Consider the following 24,349-nt stretch of genomic DNA (forward strand, 5'->3'; position numbering starts at 1 on the left):
AATAGAACTTTATTTCTCACAGTCCTGGAGGCTTGAAGATCAAGATCAAGACACCAACATGGTAGCGTTCTGGTGAAAGCTCATAGCTGGCACCTCCTTGCTGTGTCTTCATGTGGTGGAAGGAGCTAAGGAGCTCTGTGGGATCTCTTTTATAGGAACTCCAGACCCTCTGTCATGAGGGCTCCACCCTCATGACCTAAGTACCTCCCAAAGTTCCCACCTCCTTATACCATCATACTGGGCATTAGGATTTCAACATATGAATTTTGGTGGAGCACAAACATTAAGCCCATAGCATCTGGTTATCATCAGTCTCGCTCAGTAGAATACAGGCTTCATGAACTTGCACTTCATCATCCCCAGAGTTTGATGCATAGTAGTTGTTCAATAAATAGCTGTTGAAAAAAAATGAATGAATGAAACATGGATGAACCTCAAAAATATTATGCTAAATGAAAGAAGCCAGACACAAAAGGTCACATATTGTATGATTCTGTTTATATAAAATATCCATAATGGGTAAATCTCTAGAAACAAAATGCAGATTAGGGGTTGACAGAGGCTGGGGGAAGGGGGCATGGGAGGGACTGCTTAAAGGGTATGAGATTTCCTTTTGGGGTGATGAAAATGTTTGATGACTGAGGTGATAGTGATGATGGTAATGCAGCATTGTCAAGGGAATGTCACTGAAATGTACACTTCAAAATGGGTCATTTTAAGTTAGTGAATATTATCCAATTTTTAAAAAGCAAAAATGAATAAATGACCAGTTATACAATGATGAGGTCTGGCAATATCAGGGCTTTGCTATCTCTGGGACAGAATGGGGAGTTGGATTGTGGGTCCTGGAATCCTGTTAGGCCACAGCAGGACAGCCTGAGAAGCAGCCCTGTGAAAGCCCATTCTCTTTACAAGACAGGAAGAACCTGCCTGTAGCAAGCCTGGGTCCTTCTCATTTATGCCATATTTCAACAACCACAGTAAATGCCTGTGAGGTCCCAAGTACCTTCCACTCTGAACTCTTGGGAGCTCTGCGACAGCGCCCTAAAGAGGAAATCAAGTTGTAATAATAGATTATGTGAAAACTCTGCAAGTCATTTTCAAATGATTTTCCTCCAAATAAATTGATATGATAAATTCCTCTTCCTTCCTGAACTTTCCTCTGGATGAAATTGCTGCAGTGTCTAACAGCATGAGCTTTGGGGCAGGCTGCTTGGGCCCTAAACCTGACTCAACATCCTACCATCTATAAGACCTCAGACCAGTGGTTCTCAAGCAGGGACAGATTTGCCTGCCAGGTGACATTTAGTAATGTCTGGAGACAAGCTGGGTTGTTACAACTAAGGGAATGTTACTGGCAGCTAATGGGTACAGGCCAAGGAAGCTGCTAAATATCCTGCAATATGCAGGGTGATCCTCACAACAAAGAATTATCTGGCCCCAGTAATTAATAGTCCTACAGTTGAGAAACATTGCTTTAGATCAAAATCTAAGTTCTTTGGGGCCTCAGTTTTCTCATCTGTATGTTGTAATATTAGTCCTAGGTAGACTTACAGGGTTATGAGATAGAAAGTGAGCATAAGACTCATAATACAGTGCTTGGCACCTAATAAGCACTATTTTTTAAAAGGTATTAGTAGCCTAAGTCTGTGTCTGTGTCAATTATTGCAGAAGCCAGCAAGACCAGGCAAATGTGCCTTCTGTCCCTCGTTAAGCCCTAGCCACAAGCTCCCACAGATCACATCACGGGTCACAAAAGAGACAGAGCATGTTCATCACGAGGACTGAAAAACCCATTCCAACAGGCTTGCTTGATTCAGCAGACAAAAATACAGGACATCCAGTGAGATCTGAATTCCAGTAAGCCAACTAATTCTTGGTATAGGTACAGCCCCAGGCAATATTTGGGACATACTTACACTAGAAAAACTATTTGTTATTTATCTTAAAACTTAACTGGGTAACCTGTATTTTATCTGACCACCCTCCACCCCAAGCACCTGCCCTCTGATGAGGAGTCTTCTTCATACACAAAGAACATCGCTCTGCATAAATAAAGATTGAAACCATCTCTGTCTCAGAGGAACTGAAAGGAAAATGTTATCCCTGCTAAAATTACAAATATATCTCCAAGTTAACAAAATAAGCTGCCAAACATTAAACGCAGAGACTTCTCAGAGGCCCGCAGCCCCTGAGTCTGCAAAGACTGGCACTGTGAGGGGCGTGGCGGGGAGGCCAGGTTTTGACATCATGACTGACAGGGTTGGGGACTTTCTTCTGTAAAATGGTAGAAGCCCCACCTTGCCAGGTTGTTGTAGGATTATGTATAAAGTTCCTGATACACAATAGGGGTTCCACATTAATATCATCAACATAGTGTCTGGACATGATAGAGTTCAATAAATGTGGAGTGAATGGGTGAATGCTATACAGAACAAGCAGGAGGCCATAAAGCCACCATTTATGTTGTGGGGCTACCGTCCCTCTGCTTGACCACTAAATCCTCATCCCTGGGCACTTTTAAAGCCCCACTCCAGATCTTTGCAATCAGAAAGAATGGGTATTGGGGCCCTGGCATGCAGACGGAGGTTTATCAGTAGCTGCTTAGCAGGTCTGCTGTGTAATCAGTGTTAATAACCATTGGTCCAGATCTGGGAGGATGGCTCCATTAAGAACCCTCTTCTTTCTTCTGTTCATCAGCGAGGCTTTAGCAAAGATCAGGAGCCCCGCAGAGCTTGTTAAAACACGGATTGCTGGGCTCTATCCCAGAATTTCTGATTCAGTAGCAGGGTGGGCCTGAGAATTTACATGTCTAACGATTTACAAGTGATGCTGATGGGGCTGTGTGGAGACAATCTGAGACGTATTGTCATCATGGGGATGGTTTTAAACACCTGTTCCTGTACCCTAGAGAATCGTATTTCAATAGTCTGGTGGGGGACCTGAGCTCCTTGTAATTCTAATGCTTCTGGGTCAGAAACCTCTGGTCTCCTTATGCGAACTCTTTGTTCTAACACCAAAGTGTGCCCAGAACCACCAAGGACAGCTTCGTGGAATTTCCTGACAGTCTCTCAGGCCCCACCCCAAACATATGAAATCAGAATCTGCATTTTAACATGACCCCCTGTTGATTCCTACAACATTAACTTCTGAGAAGCACTGCTAAGGTGTCAAGCTAAACAGAGCTTCCTCAGAAAGGGCTTTTCTAGCACCTTTGCAAGGGTTCTCCAGAACTCTCAGGTTGGAGAAAGAAACAAGAGGTAGCACCACTCAGCACTTCCCAATAACCAGTCAAACACGTAGCCAAGCACACAATAAAGAAATAAAGTCTTCTATTGACATTAATTGACTGCCTTTTGATTAAGTGTAGAAGCAAAATTTTTAAGTGGAAGAAAGTGGGCATCTACATGCCAACAGTATAGAAACCTCAGCAGTGGGTTAGCAGAACCTGGGAGAAGAGGACCCCAGCCCAGAGCAGACTCTGCCTTACTTAGGCTTAACATGGCCTGGACAGGGGTTGCTACTAGTTTACATAGGTGTGATGTGTGCATTCTATTACATATGTGTTGTAGAGTTCGTATTCCAAAATGAGGACTCAGCCATCTGCCCCTACAGATTATAAGGTACTTGGGCTAGAAGGACCTTTACTGTCCAATGTGATCAAGATTCTAGGAACAGAGCATAAAAGCCATTTGGATCATTTTGGCAAAAAATTAATAATATCAGGTATTGCCATGGGTGTGGGGAATAAGCCCCACATATCTGACTGGTGAGAGTGTAAACTGATACAGAATTTTTAGAAGGCAATTTGGAAAACACCCCTCAAACTTTTAAAAATGCATTTACTATGACCTGTGCTCCCACTAGAAATGTAGCCCACAAAAACATTAGAAGACATGTATAAAGATACATACATAAAGATGTTCTTTGCAGCAATTCTTTGTTTCTAATTTTTAAAAATGGAAAAAAACTGTAGGTCTATCGAGAAAGGAGTGGATAAATTCTTATAATTCAGTGTCTTCTCCATATCTATTTCAAAAATAGGAACTACATATATCCACACATGAATATGGGCATGCACACATGTATGTGCATGCAAGTGTTGTATGACTCCACTTCTAGTTTTTAAGAAATTATGTGCTTGTGTACACATATGTATAAGCACGAAAAAATCTGAAAATACACCCACCAAGCTGTAAACAATGGTTGCTTTCAGGAAGTGAAACAAGAATCAAGAATGCTCTCTGCGTCCCTTACCTCTGCCTCTTCTTCATGCTCTCTCTCAACCCCCCACACCTTTTCTGTATATCCATTTTTATTTTTGAATTTGCTATAATAAGCAAATATTATTTCAAAAATATTTCAAGCAGGTAAAAATGATTTCCTAAGAATTGTTTTTCTCTGGGTCTGTTTCCTTACATTAGCCCATTTAGCTTTGTGTTTGAGGCTTATTCCTTAGATATAATATAATATACTTTGATTAAGTTTGGGCTTTCTTAGAATAAAACAAATCCAGCCTGGACTACTTGAGATTAAATCCAGATAACCTTGATTGTTTTCTGGGTGCACCAGAAGGTTCTTCATTTCAATTTAGTATCAGTCCATTGAAACTACACTTGTGTCTTTTAGACCCTGCCTTTAATATTGCCTCTTATTAAGCATGTGGTGAACCAAAACCCCAGATTTCTTTTAATAAATTACTGCCAAACTGGGTCACCCCAATTGTGTATTTTATTAAATTTTTTCAAAAAAAAAAGGTAGATGTTTAATTTAGTTTTGTTATATTTCATTGTGTAGATTTTACTACCTACAGTCTGTTAATATAATTTCAGTCTGTAACATGATTTTGGATCTTGCTTTCTATTACCCTATATATTCTTCTAAATTTTACATTATCTAAAAATTTAATCACTGTGGAGGTTATAAAATTTATAGACATGTCTTTTAGACAGTACTCTTTTTAGGTGAAAATGACCAAAACCTACTTAAGCTTAAGCAAAAGGAAATCTATCAGATGGAGACTGAGGTATCACATTGATCCCACAATAGGAATGATACTTGGCCTAAGAGAGGAAATGGGAAGCTATAAAGCGAGGGTACTGCTCTATCCCTCCTTTACCTCTGCCTCTTCATGTTCTGTCTCAGCCTCCCCACACCCACCCTTCACTCTTCCAAAACTTCCCCCTCCTCTGGACCCCATTCCTCCCACTGGCCCTCACCTGGGTGTGCACATAACCACAAGCCCATCAGGTGTGGGTCACAAACAAAGCACTTGCTCCCCTCCCCCAGCTAAAATTCCTTACCCAGAATTTGTATTCAGGCCTCAGCCCCCTTCCAGGACAACAGTTTCATTTATTTTCACTGGCTTCTGCTCAGTTTCACTTCTATTAGCCCTAAGAATCACCCCAGATGTTGAGAATTTATACCTGCCTTCTGGGCCCAGACCAAGGCCCAAATTCTGTTTCCAGGAGGTAGCAGTTTGGGTTAGGGGTCCACCCTGGTCCAACCGAATTGGCCAACGAGACAAATCAGGTAGGACAAACATGGCTTCCCGGAGCCATCCTCTGTGGCTGGGGGCAATTCTCAGAGACATAGGTACAATGCTGACAACCACTTGATAAGTAAATGCCCCAGATTTGTCTACTATAGAAATATCAATGGACACCAAGTCCAAGAGGACCTCAGGTCCTCCTCCTGGGCTCAAAGCACAGGGGAAGGCTTTGGAGGTGAAGAATTTACTGATTGTGTACATTGGCATTAGGGTCAAACTAGGGATTCAATCCTAGTTCTGTCATGAACTAGGTATTTTAATCTTGGGCAAATTACTCAATCTCTTCATGCCTCAGTTTCCTCACCTATAAAATGGCAAAAAATAATAGTCTCATTGGGCATTTGTAGACATTAAACAAGATTATGTATCAGGCTTCCTAGCTCTAGGCTAGCATTTAATAAATGCCCACTGTCATTTGAACATTAGAATATTGTTATCTCTTTGAAGAAATACACTGTAATGGTGTAATGAAAGAGAGTAGCATTGACATAATATACATGCTTCAACTGTACCTTATTTTTGTGTATTATACATAGAACATACAGGATAAAATATAGGATATATATATGTGTATATATATATATATATGATATGTAGGATATATATATATAGGATATGTAGGATAATATTTATTAGGATACATTGTGTCCTGTAATTGGGCACCTTAGGTGTGAGGCATTGCTTGTCACCATGTCTCTGCAAGCACCTGAAGGGTGTACAAGGAGATGCTAAACACACAGTTCTGTAGAAATGTCAGCCTTGTCATGTACTGTCATGAGGCAAGAACGCTCTGGAAAAACAGTCCTTTGTTTAAAATAGAAACTTTGAAGGAAGTCAAATTAACATATGACAAATTACTGAATATCCAGTTCTTCTGAAGGAAAAAGGAAAAAAGGGCCCCTTCATTTCTGAGACGAGAAGGGGAATTGCTGGTCCAAAATTTACGTTTCCTTTTCCATGAAATTCTCCAGCCAAGCCTGGCGCTGAGTAGGCGATTTCACTTCATGGTTACTTCACAAAAGACTTCCAAATTCACTGCGGCAGACAAGGCAAAATAAAAATGTTAAATACATCCTGGCTGGGAGGGGACTGAAGCCTCCACGCTCAATCAGAGGTCTGCAATAATAGGATTCATAAAAAAAAAAAAAAAAGACAGATGGGATTAGAAAATGTTGCAGTGAAGACTCTGAAATGAGATGAAATCACAGCACCAGCCTGTCTTTTGTGGACCTGCACAATGATCCCCGAGCCAGACTGGATTAGGAAACCTCGCGACTAGGGGTTCAGAGAGAGAGAGGCTTCCGGTTCCCAGGCACTTTCAGGGAGAGAAGGCTGGAACGATGCATCAGATTTACAGCTGCAGTGATGAAAACATAGAAGTTTTCACCACCGTGATTCCTTCCAAGGGTGAGTAAAATTGCCCTTGATTATTTCCTTAAGGTGATACTTTATGCAGGAGGGTGAGGACAATCACCTGCTGTTTTACTATGGTTTACCCTCTGAGGTAAACACGTCTCTGAGGTCTGATGGGTTCTGTTTTGATGGTATTTGTCGTTGTTTCTAAAAGGAGGCACATGGATAAACATCAATCACTGAGAAACAATCCATCAAGGGGGAAATGAGGACAGTTAAGTACTCCCTGTTTCACTTAATTCAGTACTGGCAACCCAGTATGCCAGATGAAAGTGACAGCAAGCCATTGTTTAGGAAACAGAATTGAAAACAAATTTCCCAGGGCAGCTAGATAGATTCTTTTATCTTCTCCAGTGAGCAAGTGGGCTCTGAAATGAGAACCAGCAAGCTCAAAAGTATGTTTTCTAACTGTACTATGAAATGTGAGGAGAAATACTCCTGGCAGTGGCTTGAAGTCCACTGAAACTGTCAAATAATGCCCAGACCCAGTGCTGGCCTCTACACAGATCTCAAGGCCTCCATCCCAAACTTAACCTATTAAGAAGTGTGCCACCAAAAAAGTGTGACTTTGTAAACCCTTATGCTAGAAAGTGTATGGTATCAAGTCCCAGGCAGGGCTTTGTATGAGAGCTCAGGGCCCAAGTGTCTGGTTACAGGGCAGTTCAGTTGCCCACTCCAAAGCTCACCCCTCTCTCCTGCCACCTCTGTTCTCCCCCTGCAGCCCCTGTGTTGCTGGGAGTGCCCGGGACTCTGGCTCAGCCCCTGGTCTGACTGTCAGGCTTGAATGAAAGCGGCTGGATGTTTGCTGGTGTTGTGACCCCTTTCTTCTTCCTGTGTCAGCCACCCACAGGGCCATTGCTCAGGGGGTAAGGGAGAGACTCAGCCTGCCCACAGAGACAGCAGGCAGAACATAAATTAAGCTTTAGACTTCTATTGCCAGATAGAGATAAAAGAGTCTGCCCACATGCAGGAGTCAGAACTCTTTGGAGACTCTGAAAGGTACCTGGAAAGACAAAGCTGACCTTCTGCCCAACAGTTCCACTTTTGGGCAAACTCTCTTACATGTGAGTGCTCACAATGGCATTGATTCTACATGGGCAAATTGAAAATAACCTCAATGTTTTTGAAGAAGGGAAGGGGTAAAATGTGTCGTCGTACTGTAGAATACTCAGTATACAAAAGGGATGTGTATGGACATAGATAGACCCCAAGTATAATGCTGAGTGAAAAAGAGGCAAGCTGAAAAATTATTTGTGTATGATAGCAATTATTAAATTTGGAAATATAAGACAATACTGTATATATATTGTTCATGGATACATATCTAGAGAAAAATATGAAAACATAGGATGGAAAGATACAGTTGAAACTGGTGGTTCTTAGAAGCCCTGGGGAGGGAAGGAAGGAGAATTAGGAGGGGTAGGAAAGGGAATCAAACTTGCCCTCCAATTATGTATTTCTTTTATGAGAAGTAAACGAATTGGAAACAAATATAAAAGTGTTAAAATATGTCTATTTTCTGTAAGTTTTTTCAATTTAAAAATTTTTAGAAAAAATCAAAGCCAAGTGGCTCTTTTAAATTAAACCCTTATTATGCACTTCAGGACCATTGTCATATGTCACCTGAATGAAATCATTCAAACAGAGCCTTTGACTCCATTTGCTTAGCATAGTGGTCTAAAGACTACTGCCAATTCTGCACTGTGTGACTTTGGGCATGCTACTTAACCTCTCTGGGCCTCAGTTTCCCTTTTGTAAAGAAGAACTAGAGCTTACTACCTCCCAGTGTTCTTACGGGGAGGGGAGGGAATAGATATAGGTAAAATATAGTATAATGCATCTAGAGCAGTACCTGGCATGTAGTGATCACCATTTAATACATCACTTACAAAGCAATTGCTATGTATGTTCCATATTTAGAGCAATGAATATGTTAGTCAAAGATAAATATTCAATCTGACATTCTTTTCTTGCCATTTTCATTGATGGCCACCTCCCGGTATTAAACTGAGTATTCATTGGTATTCACGATGTTTCAGTGCTTAGATAGTTGTTCTCTAGAAAAGGAGTGTTTGCAGGTTTGTATTAGAACATAAATGGAAGAGTCCACCTCTTTCTGCTTCTCCTCTTGCCTCACCTTGGGCCTTCTTCAAAGCCAGCAAGCAGAGGGCTCTCAAAGAGCCAAGACAGTGCTAGCTCTTCACTCACTGCTTATGAGAGAGATCAGTATCTTCATTTCCTCCCCCACATTCACTACCTGCAGAAATCCAGGTTGGTTTGATTTTCTCTAGCAAGGGTGCGAGTCCTCCCTGAAATGCCCTTTCCCAGGTGCTCTGCTGAGCCATGTCTGTTCAACGGGCAACAACTAAAACACTGTCCAAGCAGACATGCAGCAGCCTGGGCAAAGATGGCCTAGCGGCCAGGCATGTAGGCCTTGTCCCACCACCCTCAGTGTCCCTGTCTATAAAGTGGAGCTAAGGAAGAGTACCTACAGAGGGCAACTGCAAGGAAAGAATGAGGTAAAGAGGCCAGCCATCACCTAGTAAAGCTCAGTGTGAGCTATTTATTATTGTATTATGTCTATTTATATATCCATATATGTATATTATATCCATATATATACATTTATTATTATATTATATCCATCTTTCCAACACATGTACACACACATATTGGGTTCAACTTAATATATATATATTTTTTTAGCTGAGCCATCACCATATCTCACAAAAATATGACAACAGCAAATGCTGTGGTATGTCTTCAATATTTTAAAGGCATAAGGCAAAGATAAAGTCTGTAACTGAGGACAAATGAATATTTTTATTTTCTAGAGGGAAGAGAGGGCCCTTTAAGGGGAGGATTCCATAGACACAATCACAGTAAATACAAAAAGATTTAAAGTTGTGGTTTTACCAAGATATTATACCAGAAGTTATTTCCTGAGGCACACCAGAGTGGGTTTAATTCTAGGGTGAACAGGACCACAGCATTTAAAACGATTCTCTCAGGGATAATCAACAATGGGGAAATTGGCGAGGGGAATCGGGAACAGAAGGAAGAAATGGAGAAAATCCAGGAAGACAAATAAATCTTGATGGAATGCTACAATCTCTAGAAGTTATCACCTATCCTCCCACCTGCTCTCATCTTGCAGAGAACAGAAAATCGTAATAACCACCACTAATTCCAGGGAACTTACTTTTTGCTAGGCACTGAGCCAAGGGCTTTATAAAGATGTGTTCATTTAATCCTTGCCACAGCCTTCTGAGGTAGGTTCTGTTACTACCCCTGCCTGGCAGATGAGGAAAGTGAGGCTTACAAAGATCAGTAATTTGCCCAAATCACATAACCGGCAGGCGTCAACTTCAGATTCATACCCAAGTTGGGAGCCCTGACTGCTGGTGTACTCCTGGTTTCATGGCTGCAGATGCCCAGCACAAAATAACAACACAGCCCTCCTCTGATCCCTTACCTGACATGTGACAAGAAGTCATTTCAGTTTTAGGCAGAGCAGGGATATGGTGGGATTGCAGGTCCAAAAAATCATTCTAGCAACAGGGTGGAAAAGAGATGCCTTGGTGTCTCCATTTTCAACAAAATACACCTTCCTAACCAAGTAACAGTTTTTATGGTTATTGATTTTTTAAGCTTTTTTGTGGTAAAATATACAAAATACCATGGAGCTATTTTTTTAAGTGTACAGTTCTGTGACATTAAGTAGATCCATATTGTTGTACAATCACCACTATCCATTTCCAGAACTTTTTCATCATTCCAAACAAAAAGTCTGTACCCATTAAATAATAACTTCTCATTTCTTTTTGCCCCCAGCCCCTGGGTAACCTCTACTCTACTTTCTGTCTCTATGAACTTGACTACTCTAGGTATCTCATAGAAGTGGACTCATACAATATTTGTCCTTTTTTGTGTCTGTCTTATTTCACCTATTTTAATGTTTTCAATGTTCACCCACATTGCAGCATGTGTTAGAATCTCATTCCTATTTAAGGCTAAGTAATATTCCACTGTGTGTACCCCATGTTTTTTATCCATTCATCTGTTGATGGACTTTAGGTTGTTTCCACCTTTTGGCTATTGTGAGTGATGCTGCTATGAATTTTGGTGCACTCATCTGAGTAACATCTAAAATTGCAAATGCACCCAGCTTTTTCTTCCCATTCCCCTCCTCTCTGTCCCGACAACTCTCTCAGTTGCTGTAGCTACCTCAGCCTCACAGGTGTTCTCTAAAACCATTTCTTTATCTCTTTTTATCTCTTTGCAGTGTCCAGTCCAGCCAGAAGAAGAGTCAGAAGCTCTCAACACCTCTTGACCAAAAATGTAAGGAAACTTCAGTTTTGATCCCTTTGATTGACATTCATTAAAAAAGCAATGTCTAGCTTCTTCACTCTCTCTCCTGCTCTCAGTAATCAGGAAGGTTTTCTGTATCACATGTTGTTGATGCTGTTATCTGTCCTCCACTTAACCAGAATAATGGACAAATGTTAACCAGACAACAAAGAGCCCTGAACTGGACTCCCCATTCTGCCATTTTCTCCAGACACAGAGAGTAAATCCCATTTTATACATACATTATTTTCTTATGTAAACAGAGTCCACAATGTGGGTATAGCATCCCTAACCTAGGTGTTCTCCTATTGTTGGTATTTGCAATGTTCCTTTTTTCACTATTCTAAATAGCAGTGCAATGAATTTATAGGATTAATTTCTTGATGTCTAGACCTCAAAATAGAATTAACAGTCACCCATTCATCCATCTATCCAGACATCAAATATTTTCGTTCCTACTATGTATAAGAGACACTATGCTAGATGTGGAGAACTGTGATTTTTTTTAATGGTTTCTGCTTACAGTTTCATCACATACCAATTGACAGGCTTCACCAATGTTTTTCCATTTACCTCCCACCTAACGAGCACTGGCTCTCATTTTTTTTGTATTATCTTTTGCTACTTTAATAAGCAATGTATTACCTTAAAATGAGTTTACATACCTTTAGAGCCTAATGACACTGTGAATTTATGATTTTACTTGAAAATTTCTTAAGCTGTCAATGCATTTTCAGTACTTTAATTTTATTTCAACTGTTTTTTTCCTCTTTGTTATATTGGAGTTTCTATTTCTATCACAATTTTTTCATAGAATACCACTTTAATTTCCAAGTATGGCAATTTTTAAAACTCTGTTCTCCATTTTTTTTTATTTTAAGTGTCCTGAGAATGAAATGAGGTTTTAGTCGTTGTTTTTATATACATTTATTGCTCCTTCAATGCCCAAAGCAGTATGTGCCCATTATGAGATTTCAAATATCACAAAGATATGAAGTGAAACATATTATCAGAAAATCCTAAGACACTGTAGAACGTAGTGGTTAAGTATGTAGACTTAAAGTCAAATAGCCTGGGCTTAAATCCCGGTTCTATCCATCTCTACCTATACAACTTTGGGCAAGTTTCTCAACCATGCTGGTTCAACTTCCTTAGCATTAAAATGCAAATGACAAGCACTCATATCTCAGGCACCATTGGAAGGAGCAAATGATTTAACACATGTAAAGTGCTTAGTCCAGAGCCTGACACATACTGAATGTCCTATAAGCACTGGCATTTTTTAAGTGAAATTTTCCCATATGCTATCATATAATTATTATGCTTTATTGCTTCATAACATACTGTTTTGCAATTTGCTTTTTACACCAAACAATAACTCTTAGGTATCTCTACATGCCAATTAATATATACAGATCTTACATTCTTTAGAGAGGCTACATAGTACGTCATTGCATGAACATATTATAATTTTTACCCAAACTCAATCGAAGTTCCCTAGATTATTTAACCAAATCATCAATAATGGGGTTTCTCCTTTTTTTGCACTAAAACAATGTCACAAGAAATATTTTGGAACACATATTTTATGCTCTTAGGCAAAGGTTTTTAATATTCATAGATATGAAAATTCTGGGAGGGAGGGAGAAGGGGATGGTGGGGTATCATGATTGGTGCACATGGTGTGTGTGGGGTCACGGGGAAGACACTGTAGCACAGAGAAGACAAGTAGTGACTCTGTGGCATCTTACTACACTGATGGACAGTGCGTGTATGGGGGGCGGTACAGGGGGGACTTGATAATAAGGATGAATGTAGTAACCACATTGTTTTTCCTGTGAAACCTTCATAAGAGTGTATATCAATGATACCTTAATAAAACAGAAGAAAATTCTGGAGCATCAAATCAACATGTACTCCTTAAACTGATACAATGTTATATGCCAATTATATCTCAATTTAAAGAAAGAAAGAATATGCTCAAAGGATATGAACATTGACAAATATTATAACCATTGCCAAATTGTTAGCAACTGTGTCTTAAAGTACCTTTACCAGAACACACAAGTCAAAACTAAATGGTATCAATGTTGTTAATCCTTAACAATCTGATAGGTGAAAATATCTTATTGTTCTAATTTGCATTTATTTATTAATATCATTATTCATCTTTTCATAGACTTTTGATATTTTTTTCTACCGGCTCCTTACGTCATTCATCCATTTTTATGTCAGCTGCATGTCTGTCTTTAATGACTTTTGAGAATATTTTATATATTAAAAAAGAAAAGGCTTTTAATGGATGGAAATTTTCTTTGCTATGGACAAGAGATTCTTTTCTTTCTCATGGTCCCTGAAAACCCCACAATTTAGAAGGAAAAAGGATAAGAATAGTTTCATCGATCATCCATCCATCCATCTGTCCAGTTTTTCAAGGGGTAGTGGGTGTTACCAAAAATGGAAACGGATGGGATATTTATAGATACTTTAGAGTTCAAGAAACATTTCACAACAGACCTTCCAGTCAAGGGCTTTAGTCTGGCACTACTCCGGATTTGAAGGAGCCACAAATCATTCATGACTCAGGGAAAATCTCCTGGGAATTAGGAATTAGGAATATTCAGTTCTCAACCAAGTGCCTGCTTTGAATTCCTAAACTTAAACAATGTTCCTCTGTGAATCATCCCTCATTGCAATACCTATTGGCTTCATAAGGACAGAACAGTGGTTACAAAAGCTTTTAAAATGGAAACTAAATTATTATAGCTTCTAGTAGTTAAATAGGGTTCTAGGGAAGAAACTTCCCAGGGGATTTAGAACCAAAAGAAAGGAGACAACTCTCGGTGTTGGAACTGAAGCCACATGAACATGAAATACACAAAGCCACCAAAATATGGGGCACAGCCTCCTGGAATAGCCAATCGACTTCAGCCAGGCACTGTAGAACTGTGTTCTCAGGTTTCCTGGGAGTGGAACTTTTTGAGAAAGGCAGCAATGTTTGTGGTTTTATGATTTTCCTTCTTTAAATATTTTTTACTCAGAGGGAAAATAATGACTCGTATGTGAATACATATAAAAATTGCTTTCAGTCAAAAAAAATCAAGCTAGGGTCTTACCTTCAAATATGCAGTATTCCTCCAGGTGAGACAGCTTAATCATGCCTTTTAGCTTTCGAGCTGGTCTCTGAATTTCTGGTTTCCCTTAACAGCCTGACTCATCCTTTGCTTGTAAAGCTCAGCCCCAGCAGTACAGAATGTTCAAATTAGAAAAAACAAGGAAAGGTCTTAGTCCTCCCCCTGTAAAGGAAAAATGAGTCCCAAAGAGGAAAGAATTATATCTGATTTCTTGTTTCTTCATCTAACTGGCTCCTGACTTCCTTTTGAGCTCCTGAGAAAATCGTTCATATTTTGCAACTGCTATAATGTACCAATGTTTACAACATTTTTTGTCCTGAAATTCTTACTTGTGTCTATTCTCATTCCTTGGGCTACCATGTGGATGTCAGGTTCCTGCCTTTATAAATATTACTTCTCTCTCTGAACCATCCTTAGTTAGTATCACAGTTTCCTCCCTCTCTGGACTCCTGAGTTACTTACATTTTCTTCTGAATCCAGAGCACAGCCACACACAGCTCATTCTCTAGACCATCCATTGGTGGTTCCTGCCCTTCGGATTCTTGGGCAGTTTTATCGACATCCTAATCATCCTGATGCCACAACCATCATAAAAGTAGCTCAGAGGAGTTTACACTAAGGTGTGGGAGGTGGTACAATGGAGCCACTGCCACCTCAATTCACAGCCCCTACATAATAAGCAGTGGTGCCATCATCCAGAACAAGGGAGGAATGAGATTGCAAATGGCACATTCTCCCCAGATTTCCCCTGTGGAGGAAGGGAGGAGGGATTTGTCTGGTGAGCTGCTGATTTTTCAAAATGTACTGAGCCATCAATTGCACTTGAAAATTCTTATCTGAAAGTAGGCACTCCTGCAGATCTTACAAAGAGTGCTCACTTAGGAGTCAAGAAACTACAATTCCTACCCTGGCTCTACCCCTTACAGCTCTGCAACCTTGAAGAGACACAGCCTCTTGGCTTTAGTTTCCCTATGGGTAAAATTAGGGAGTTGGGCTAGAACATTGGTATGGACCCCAGCAGGCCCAAATCGTGATAATTCTCCATCACCTAGGTTTCACCTGGCTTTCTAGCTCCCTACCCGCCCCCTAGACTGGCAAACAAACACAAGTGTGAGTTAAAGCTGTCAGCAGGTGGAAGCCGGGCCTTGTGGGTTAGCCCTTGTCTTCTGTTCCTCCGGACTGCCCCGGAACCAACAGCAGAGCATCCATTCATTGGGGTGAAGCTCCTTGTTGCACTAGTACATTCCCTGACCCAGGAACGTTTGTTTGCTGACCTAGGAAAGAAAGCAGATCCAACCTTAATCCTTGTGTCTCCCTCTCTCTCCCCTTTCCCCAATCTTACCCCTGTACTCAGGGTGCTAAAGGGCCTCTTGAGAGGGGCAGCAGAAGCTCAGACTGCGTCTCACAGACCAGAAAATAAACCAGGCTGTCAGGAAGCTTCCCGGAGGCCACAACCATCTACTCAGTTGTCCATTCCTGGTGCAGGCCTAACGCACTGCCCTGGAGCCCTTGAGAGACTCCATTATTGTGGGCAACAAGAACCAAGTACAGGGCCACCTATGAAAGGCAAATCTTCCAAACTGGGCACCTCTCCTCTACCTTTCCTGCTATTGGCACCCAGAAGAGGTGCTTGGCCCTTAGTCATGACCTGGGAAGTAGCCAGCCTTATCCTCACCCCCAGGAAACCTCCAGTGAAGGGCTGAGCAGCTAACCCGCTCCACTGTCTCCCTACCCACTCTCTTGCCCCTGACACTGCTGAGAAAGGATCATAGAGGTGGCATTTCTTATTCCTGAAAGGGAACATTTGCTTCCCTTTCAGAGGAAGTACTGCTGCGTCTCCCCCATGGACCGCTCAGGCTTTCATGTCCTGCCTTACTTTGTCCTTCCAAAGGGGATCTGAATACACACCAGTCCTCATTCCTTCTCCCTCAGAGGAATGCTGAGAGAATGAAAATAAAATCAGAAATGCTTCTGATGGGAAGTTGATAGCTAAGAGCCCTGTGAACATCAGTAAAAAGGCTCATGTCTCCTGTCCAACCTGGAGATTCACATTCCAGGAGAAGGCCCTGAGGCCAAACAGCACATGTGGCCAAGGGAATGGGGCTCTCAACTACCAGTAGTTCAGGAAACTCCAGTATTCTGGACAACATCATGGCACAGCACAGTGCTAAGAGGAGGGAAGGAACGGAGCAGAGCAAAGGGGACTGTCTGTGCAGGGTGGGGAGCACCAGACCACCTACTGCTGGCTCCCAAAGCCCCCAGCGAGCTGGCGCAGGACAGATGGGGCTGCCTCCAGCCTACATGGAAGGCCTGCTGAAAACCCAACAGAAGGACCATTTTCTAATCATTTTGCAGTTTATCAGCATACCAGATCAACACACTATGAGTCTTAAGCTTACACACTCATATGGGTCAATTATATGTCAATAAAGCTGGTGAGGAGAATAAATATTTTAAGGTACTGAGGAAAAAACCATCTTCTGCAGTGCCCAGAGGAGAAATTCCTGAATTATCATCCGCTTTCTCCAAAGGCACAGAATGAGTGAGTTTAGGTCTGAAAATGGGCCTGAGAAGAGTTTATTTGGTAACCTAGATCAGACCATATTGGGGATATATTAATTTTCTGAGCAAAGAACTACTATGGTAAACTGAAGCAAGTAACAGCTTCTTTTGTTTTCTCTGTGGAGACATGGACCACTCTGATGCTGTACATAAATATGTGACATGAAGAAAGAGCTTATGTTGCTCTATTAGAATTTCTATGAATGACAGACATTTACTGTTCCCCAATACAGCAAGGGTAGACAGTAAATCCCCTTTCCATATAACCTGGAAGAGTCAAAACTGAGGTTTGAACTTAGGCCTGCATGACCCCAAATGGAGTTATCTTCTTCATCATTGACAGATAGGACAAAAGCATTTTTTTTGTCTTAATATGCACTCAATTATTGTTGTTTAGCATCTTTTTCATGTTACTGGCCATTTGTATTTCTATTGTCAATTGCCAATTCGTGTTTTGTGCCCCATTTTCCCATTGTCTTCTCTCCTCTTTATTGATTTTTTAGAGTTCTATGTACATAGGGATGATTCCCTGTTACATGTAACAAATGTAATATTGAGCCATCTGTTTTCATCTTTGTTTCTTGGTTGTTGGCTTTTTTTTTAACATGTAGCTTTGGTCTGTCTGGTGTCCATTTTGGTCTGAGAAGCATGAATCTGAATCTATCTCTCCCAGTGATTTGACATTCATTCCAATATTTATAAAAGATCTAATTTTTCTCCACTAAGTTGACATAGCACCCTGTTATAATATTTTGAAAATCAGTTTTATTTGCTGCAGCATCCTGTAAAAACAACACAATTGTTTTATGTGGACACCTGAGGGAGATGCGTCAAAGACCAGACTTAAGGGCTAAGCTGGGTCCGCCTCACTCACCGATGGTCCCCAGAGCCCAGAATCTGACATGAACATGCCCTTGGCAAGGCTGTCTGCAACAGGAAGGGGCAAGCAAGTAAATAGGTAAATGCCAGCCTCAGAGAAGCTGAAGTATAATATTGGAGGTTCCGACCAGCCTTGAAGACATGAAGAAATTCAGAATGAGTGACCCCAGTATCCTGGGTATATACACAAATATGCAAGATATGAGTCAAACATTTCTAAGATTCCCTTCGTCACTCCTGTTAGTAAGATAAAATACAGTATTATTTGTCTCAATGTTTATGTTTTAATCATTTCAACGATTTAAGTATTTTCATTAAAATTTTAAAGGCCCATTTCAGTAAGCCCTGTCAAGAAGAGTATTTCCTCTTAACATACTTCCCAAAATAACTGTTCAGCAGGTGATCACTATTGAAAACATCTCAGCATTTAGCACTGTTCTAGCTTTCCAGAATTTCCACCTAGTGAGCCACACATCATGGAAATTCATCTCCAGCTCCACCTGCCACCAGCATTCTGCACGGGGGAGAAATGTGAGCATTCCAGAGCTACACCTGTTGTCTTGCCAGCAGCTTCTTTCTTTTAAAACCTGGGAATCCATGGGGACCCTAGTCCTCTCCTGAGCTCTTGCCTCCACCAAGGCCTCCAAGAGGCTGTCCTCTGTGTGAACAAGGACTTTCACTTAGCTGGAAAGACTGTACAATCCTGATTTCCAGGACTATCCTCATTTCGAATGGCCTGTCCTGTGGGAAAAACATAGCAGGCCAAAGGGCAGGTGACTAGCTCTGATTTTTGGCCGGCTGACCCAGGCTCCTAACTATGAAGGGACTTCTGGTGAGGAACCACAAGACCCCTCTTTTTCCTGCACCATCTGACATGAAGTTCAATAGAACAGTTAACTATTTCAGGCCAGTTTACCCAAGTTACCTCTCTGCTCCTAGCAGTCCCTGGAGGCAGCACAAACCCATTAGCAAAGCTACGGTCCTCTGCCAGCTGTGGGTCCCCAGATCCCAGGAGAGGAACAAGCTGACTGTCCTTCCTCCTCCTGCAGGTGGTGATCGAGTCGGACCTCTATGCGCCCCGGCCCCTGGAGCTCCTGCAGCACCGCAGTGACCGCCTTGAGGGCGAGGGCTGCAGGGCAGGCCGGTTCCAGCACACATGGCAGCAGGTACCCCACCCTGCCAAGGCCCCTGCCAGACCTGGTATGTGAGTCCTGGCCAGAGTGCCTGGAACCTCCCTGGGGAGCAAGGACGCACACAGAGCGCTGTTTGTCTGCCTGCATGGCTGTCCTCCCTGGCATCCTCTGTCCCGCCTGGGGAGCAGAGCGCTGTGGCGTGGGGACGGTGCTTTTCCCCCCTACATGCTCTTCTTGCTCTGAATGCACCTGATCTCAGACCCCGTGGACGGCAGCCCCGCAAAACACCTTCCACCTATAAAATGCTCATTTCTCAGTGTGTGTACCCAGCAAAGATGCTTTCATCTACCATCTTGTTCCACAGGAAGCCCTGCTGGATTGAGGTGATGAAATCATTATGTTCTGGGTGAGAAAAAACCAGTGTAAACATGACTCATGAAGCAAAAAGAGTGTATGTCATTTGTTTTACAGGCAGTGTTTATGTGCGTAATTATACAGGCTCTTCAAAAGATGCCATCTTAAAATCTATTACATTGGAATGACTTAGGCTATGTCAACAACGATAAAAAGAATTGAGAGACCAATTTGTTTGGAAAGCTGGAACCTTACAGTCTTAACTTCCACACTATTTTAAAGATGGTTTCCATCCCAAGCAGTTGAACAGGGGTATTTGCATCTAGCCCACTGGAGTCTGTGATGGTATTTTGCCTTTACGTACTGGTTAAAGTTATTTCCATTATGCCCACAGCCTAAAGTGATTCATAAATTAACTCCAAAAATACATAGTAGAAAGTCTGAGATGTACTCAAAGCATTTGGGTGTCTACAATTTTGTACACTACAAGAACCAAAGTAAGACTCCACTGTGTCCCTTCACCCATCATCTTCCCTCTTTCCTCCTTCCTAGATGCTAGACCAAATCTCTAAGGTCTCTTTGATCACTAACACCCTGATGCCTTTTTTATGATCCTATGTATAAGGTGAATAAATCAAGCTTTATCCTCTGGCTAAGTGATTACATACACACATGCTTGTAGAGCGAAAGCATTAGGAAAACCACAATCTGCCTTGCAAATTCAGAGATAAACTTTTCTCTGTGTCTATATATAGGTGGGTGGGTGGGTGGGAGCATGTGTGTAGAAAGAGAAAAAGAATATTTCTTTGCTACAAAATCACAAAGTGAATTTACAGCTATGTTTCTCAAGTTTTAATGTGCAGAAAAATCACCTGGGAATCCTGCTTCTATGCAGATGCTAACTCAGTAGGACTGAGTATAAAGCCCCAGCTTTTGTTTCTAACAAGCTTCCACATGATGTTGTTGATGTTGGTCAGATTATTAATTGGCAAGGATATAGATAATCTAATGGGTTCTCAAAGTGGGTTCCTGGAATAGCAGAATCACCTGAGAACTTGTTGGAAATGCAAATTTGGGGTCCCACCTGAGACCTATTGAATCAGAAATTCTGGGGTGGGGCCCAGCAGTCTGGCTTAACAAGGCTCTCAAGTGATTCTAATGCACTCAGAAGGTAGAGAACCCCTGATTTACTGCAACCACCTCCTACAATTTACAGAAGAGGAAACTGAAACCATAGAAACTATTAGACCCACGGGAGGTCGCCCTGCTCATTAGCAACAGCACTGAGATTAAATCTCAGGTCTCCTGATTTCCTAGCTAATCCCTCTCCACCAACCCCACACCCTACCCCACCACCCACCTGGAGAGTAATGTCTGCCCAACTGTCCAGTTTTAGGAGCCACTTTCCTCCTGTTATAAGTAGCTTGTGGAACCTTGGACTGCCCAATCAGTCTTTTATTCTGAAAGGGAAGAATAGTAAGTTATGAAATGGAGAGAATCTGCCCGACATGTGATAGTCAGCTCACACAGAGAATGTGCTAGTCAGGTTTAAAAAAAACAAGATTGAGCTGGGCATTGATTCAAATCCTTCAGCTCCCTGAGTCTGATAGATCCAGCGTGGGTGGGAGGGAGAGAAGGTTTCTGAGTCAAAGCCAGACCCCGTGCTCTCCTCAGGAAGGGCTTGTCACCAGCCTTGGGTTCACGTCTTCCATCCTCCCAGTTCAGGGAGCTCATGTCTGGGGACCTCTTTTCTGAGCTATAGGAGAGGGCTTCTGCATGCTCTAAACTTCTCACAGGGAGGGAGATGCTCTGAGGAATTTCAGGCACTGGGAAGGCACAGCTGAGGCTTTCAGCGCGTGAGCCTCAAACGCTTGGAAAGAGGACACCCATCTCCTAGCCTGGGAGAACTGGCTGCCTGTGCAAACTCCCCACCAACATGTCCTCAGGCACCACAGAATCAACTTGTTCAAATGGAACTCATCCTCCTCCTTCAACCCACTCTTCCTTTCTCATCTGGGGCCTCTCTACATCTTCCCAGCCAGCCACTGGGATGTTTGCCCTAAGATCCCCTTGTCCTCCCCCACCTGCTGTCACAGACTGAACACTGACACTGTCAGCTCCTAGACAGGTCACATCTCTCCCTCTTGGCACCTACCTCGGGCTACCTGGGCTCAGCCTGCCTTCCCCTCTTGTGTAGCAGCCAATCCTGGTCCTCAGCCACCAGTCCCCCTCCCTCTACCAGCTGCCAGAGGGGTCATGCCAAAGCAGAACCCTGCCCCTGCTATCCCCTACTTTAAACACCATGCCCTCCAGACGATGCCTAGGGTCCTCCAGGACCTGTCCTCTGCTGACCTCTCTAGGGCCACCTCCTGAGATGCTCCTCTTCCTGCCAGTCCACACTCAGAGTAACCCTGAGCTACAGTGTAAGTCTGACCACTCCATTATACCCTGTTTCCCCGGCCCTTCATTCATACAGTTCTCTCTGCCGATTGCCCTCCGTGTCTCTCTCCTCCTAGCAAACTCCTCCCAGACTGGGTACGGGGGGGTCCCTCAGTCAAGTTTCTCCAGCCCTGCAAGACCACTAAAGAGCTCATTTGGCCATTCCCTAGAGATCATCCTTACCTGGCTCATCATCATTGTTATACATCTTTAAAGCCTCCATTTCCTCATCTACAAAGTGGGGGCTATTATATCTACCTATTAGAGTTGTAGAAAGGATTAAATGCAACAGTGTTTATGTGTGAATAGTCAGCAAATGCTTGACACAGTAAATACTCAAAAAAATATGATCTATTATTACTTATGCCAGAGCACTGTACATTATGGTCTAGCGTTGGTCTTACAACTTCATTTTATTAGCATTGAGATGTTGTTTTTCTTGGGGAGGGGCTGTTTTATTTCTCTATGCTGAGTGTGAAGGGGTTCTTCCTGGTATAGCCACCCCAGGAGACGACTATATTTAAAGCCAACTTTCCCCCACCTATTGCCAGCTACCTCAGCTTAACACCTGAATTCTCAGAAGCTTCAGGGTAGAAACTGCTCAGAAGTAGATCAGAATAAAGGCATAGTATGAAGGTTCTCATGTCCATCTCCTGTAACCAATGTCTTGGGCCTCTGACAAACTGCAACCCCCTGCCTCTGCCCCACCATATATAAGGCCGTACTCCTGCTGCAGGCCAGACACCTCTGCTCATCCTCACAGAGGGGTGTCCAGGATCATCAGGTTAAATGAAGATCCCAGCTGTACAGATTTCACTGCTGATAACCTCTTGTGATCTGGTGCCTTAGGAAGGAAGGAGGAGCTAAGGGCACATTCTCTGAGCACCTACTGCACACAGACACAGTACTATATGCTTCCACATACCTGATCATATTAGACCTTAGTTCTAGCCCCGCTGGAAGAGTGTCAGGGGGAGCAGGTGACCCACTCGCGACATTTGGCCCATTGCCAGACCCTATTCCTGGTTTTGCTGCTCAGTACAAAGGCCTTTAGAAATTGCCAGCTTGTGATTGATTTGCTAATGAGATCATTGATGCAGAACCAGGGGGAGGTAGAACACAGAGTACCACTGAGTAATGTCTCCTCTGTTCAACTTGGCAGGGGGGATTTCTGAACCCAAATCATCAAATCTGTGTGGGAATCGAGCATATGGAAAATCTTTGGTAAGTAAAAGAAGACTGGTTAGTTGTATCTGCTGTGCTTTAAGCTTCTTGCCCTCTCTGTGCCATGAAGAGGATCTAGGTGTCCCTTGCCCCAGGCCTGAGGATCATTAGAAAGGCATACCTGGGGTTCTTTGCTCCTAAAGTCTATCAGCCTGTGGCACCATGCTGGCTTCTGCTCTCTTTCTTGCCAGAAACTCAGTTCTTAGGCAAACAGAAGAATGTATTATCCAGCAGATCTCTCATACATGGAGGGAAAGAAGGGATTTCTGGGGTCGCCCCCTTCTAGTTGGAAAGGCCTAATTCCCAGGGCAGCTACAAGGGTGAGGAGATGTAAGGGCCTCAAGCTTTGTGAAAACATAAAACAATAGTCATCTCAGGACAGACACCTCTGGAGGGCGTGTGCTCCAGATCAGACACTCTGGAAGCAGACTCTGATATTTGGGGCTTGGAGTATGAGATGTACATTAGGGATCAACACCTGTGACAAGAGAAGGGAGTCAGGCCTGAGCAGGACACAGGGAACCACTGGACCACCCTGCAGGTTGGACACCTCCCAGGGGGAGCTCTGGGGCAAACCTTTATGCTGCCTCCTGGCTCTGTCACAGCATGAAAGCTGCCCCTGGAGAGTGTGACCTGACAGAGGTGGCTCTCAGCAGCCAAGGCACCCTGGGAGGAGCTGAGAGTCATCTGCCTGCCGCCCACCCTTTCGCAGTGGGCAGCTTAGCCTTCCTTGAAGGGTGGTCAGGTGGCACATGTCCAGGTTGAGTTCAGTGTCACCTTAAAAGTAATACACCTTCATCTCCTTGTGGGCATGAGCTGGGCACCCTCAGGGCCAGCACAGTAGGGATGGAGTCAGGGCTGGGGTGGGATTGGCTCAGACATCCTGGCCTCTGTGGGCATCAGCTGTCCAGGTGGATTCCAGATTGTGCCATTAAGAATCAGAAGAGACCCGAGAGGTTATCTTAGCTGGGCCCCTTGTCCTTATGGAACAAAATGGATGGAGATTTGAGTGCTTCACTCCTAGCCTGAGCAGGAAATACCTAATCCAAATACCTCTTTTAGGTCATCCCAGTAGTAGGAAAACCACAGAGGGCAGGGGCAGGTCAAGCTGCTTGGTCAACGGCCCCTGGCCCAACCTCGTACTCAGGGAAACAGGATGGCTGGGTGGGTGCCATAGAGTAAAGGTGGTTAGGCTGTAAGGTGCCCTAAGCTAAGCCAGAGGCCGACCAAGGCTGCTCACAGCGTTGGAGGACCTGCCCCCAGCTTCTGCAGCTGGGAGGCCAGAGCAAGCTGGGGTGGGATAGGGTGGT

The 24,349-nt window shown here is 42.9% G+C and overlaps 1 protein-coding gene and 1 long non-coding RNA gene across 3 annotated transcripts in view; one reads left to right on the forward strand and one right to left on the reverse strand.

Moving 5' to 3' along the window:
- Positions 1-22,432, reverse strand: LOC140847931 (uncharacterized). Its single transcript, XR_012128217.1, has 3 exons — positions 20,737-22,432; positions 14,431-15,722; positions 1-395 (listed from the first exon to the last, which is right to left on the reverse strand). It is a non-coding gene; the product is annotated as an uncharacterized lncRNA (long non-coding RNA).
- Positions 6,618-24,349, forward strand: part of VXN (vexin) — a 23,484-nt gene continuing 5,752 nt past the window's right edge. The window contains exons 1-4 of one of the 2 annotated variants that reach the window (XM_017677262.3): positions 6,618-6,958; positions 11,250-11,305; positions 18,939-19,089; positions 22,978-23,039. In XM_017677262.3, coding sequence (XP_017532751.1) covers positions 6,892-6,958; positions 11,250-11,305; positions 18,939-19,089; positions 22,978-23,039 — 336 coding nt within the window. In that variant the 5' untranslated portion in view covers positions 6,618-6,891. The remainder of the gene's footprint in view (positions 6,959-11,249; positions 11,306-18,938; positions 19,090-22,977; positions 23,040-24,349) is intronic. The other variant, XM_017677268.3, reaches the window with a different exon arrangement.

The sequence above is a fragment of the Manis javanica genome, chromosome 2, assembly GCF_040802235.1.
Source record: "Manis javanica isolate MJ-LG chromosome 2, MJ_LKY, whole genome shotgun sequence".
NCBI classification, from domain to species: domain Eukaryota; kingdom Metazoa; phylum Chordata; class Mammalia; order Pholidota; family Manidae; genus Manis; species Manis javanica.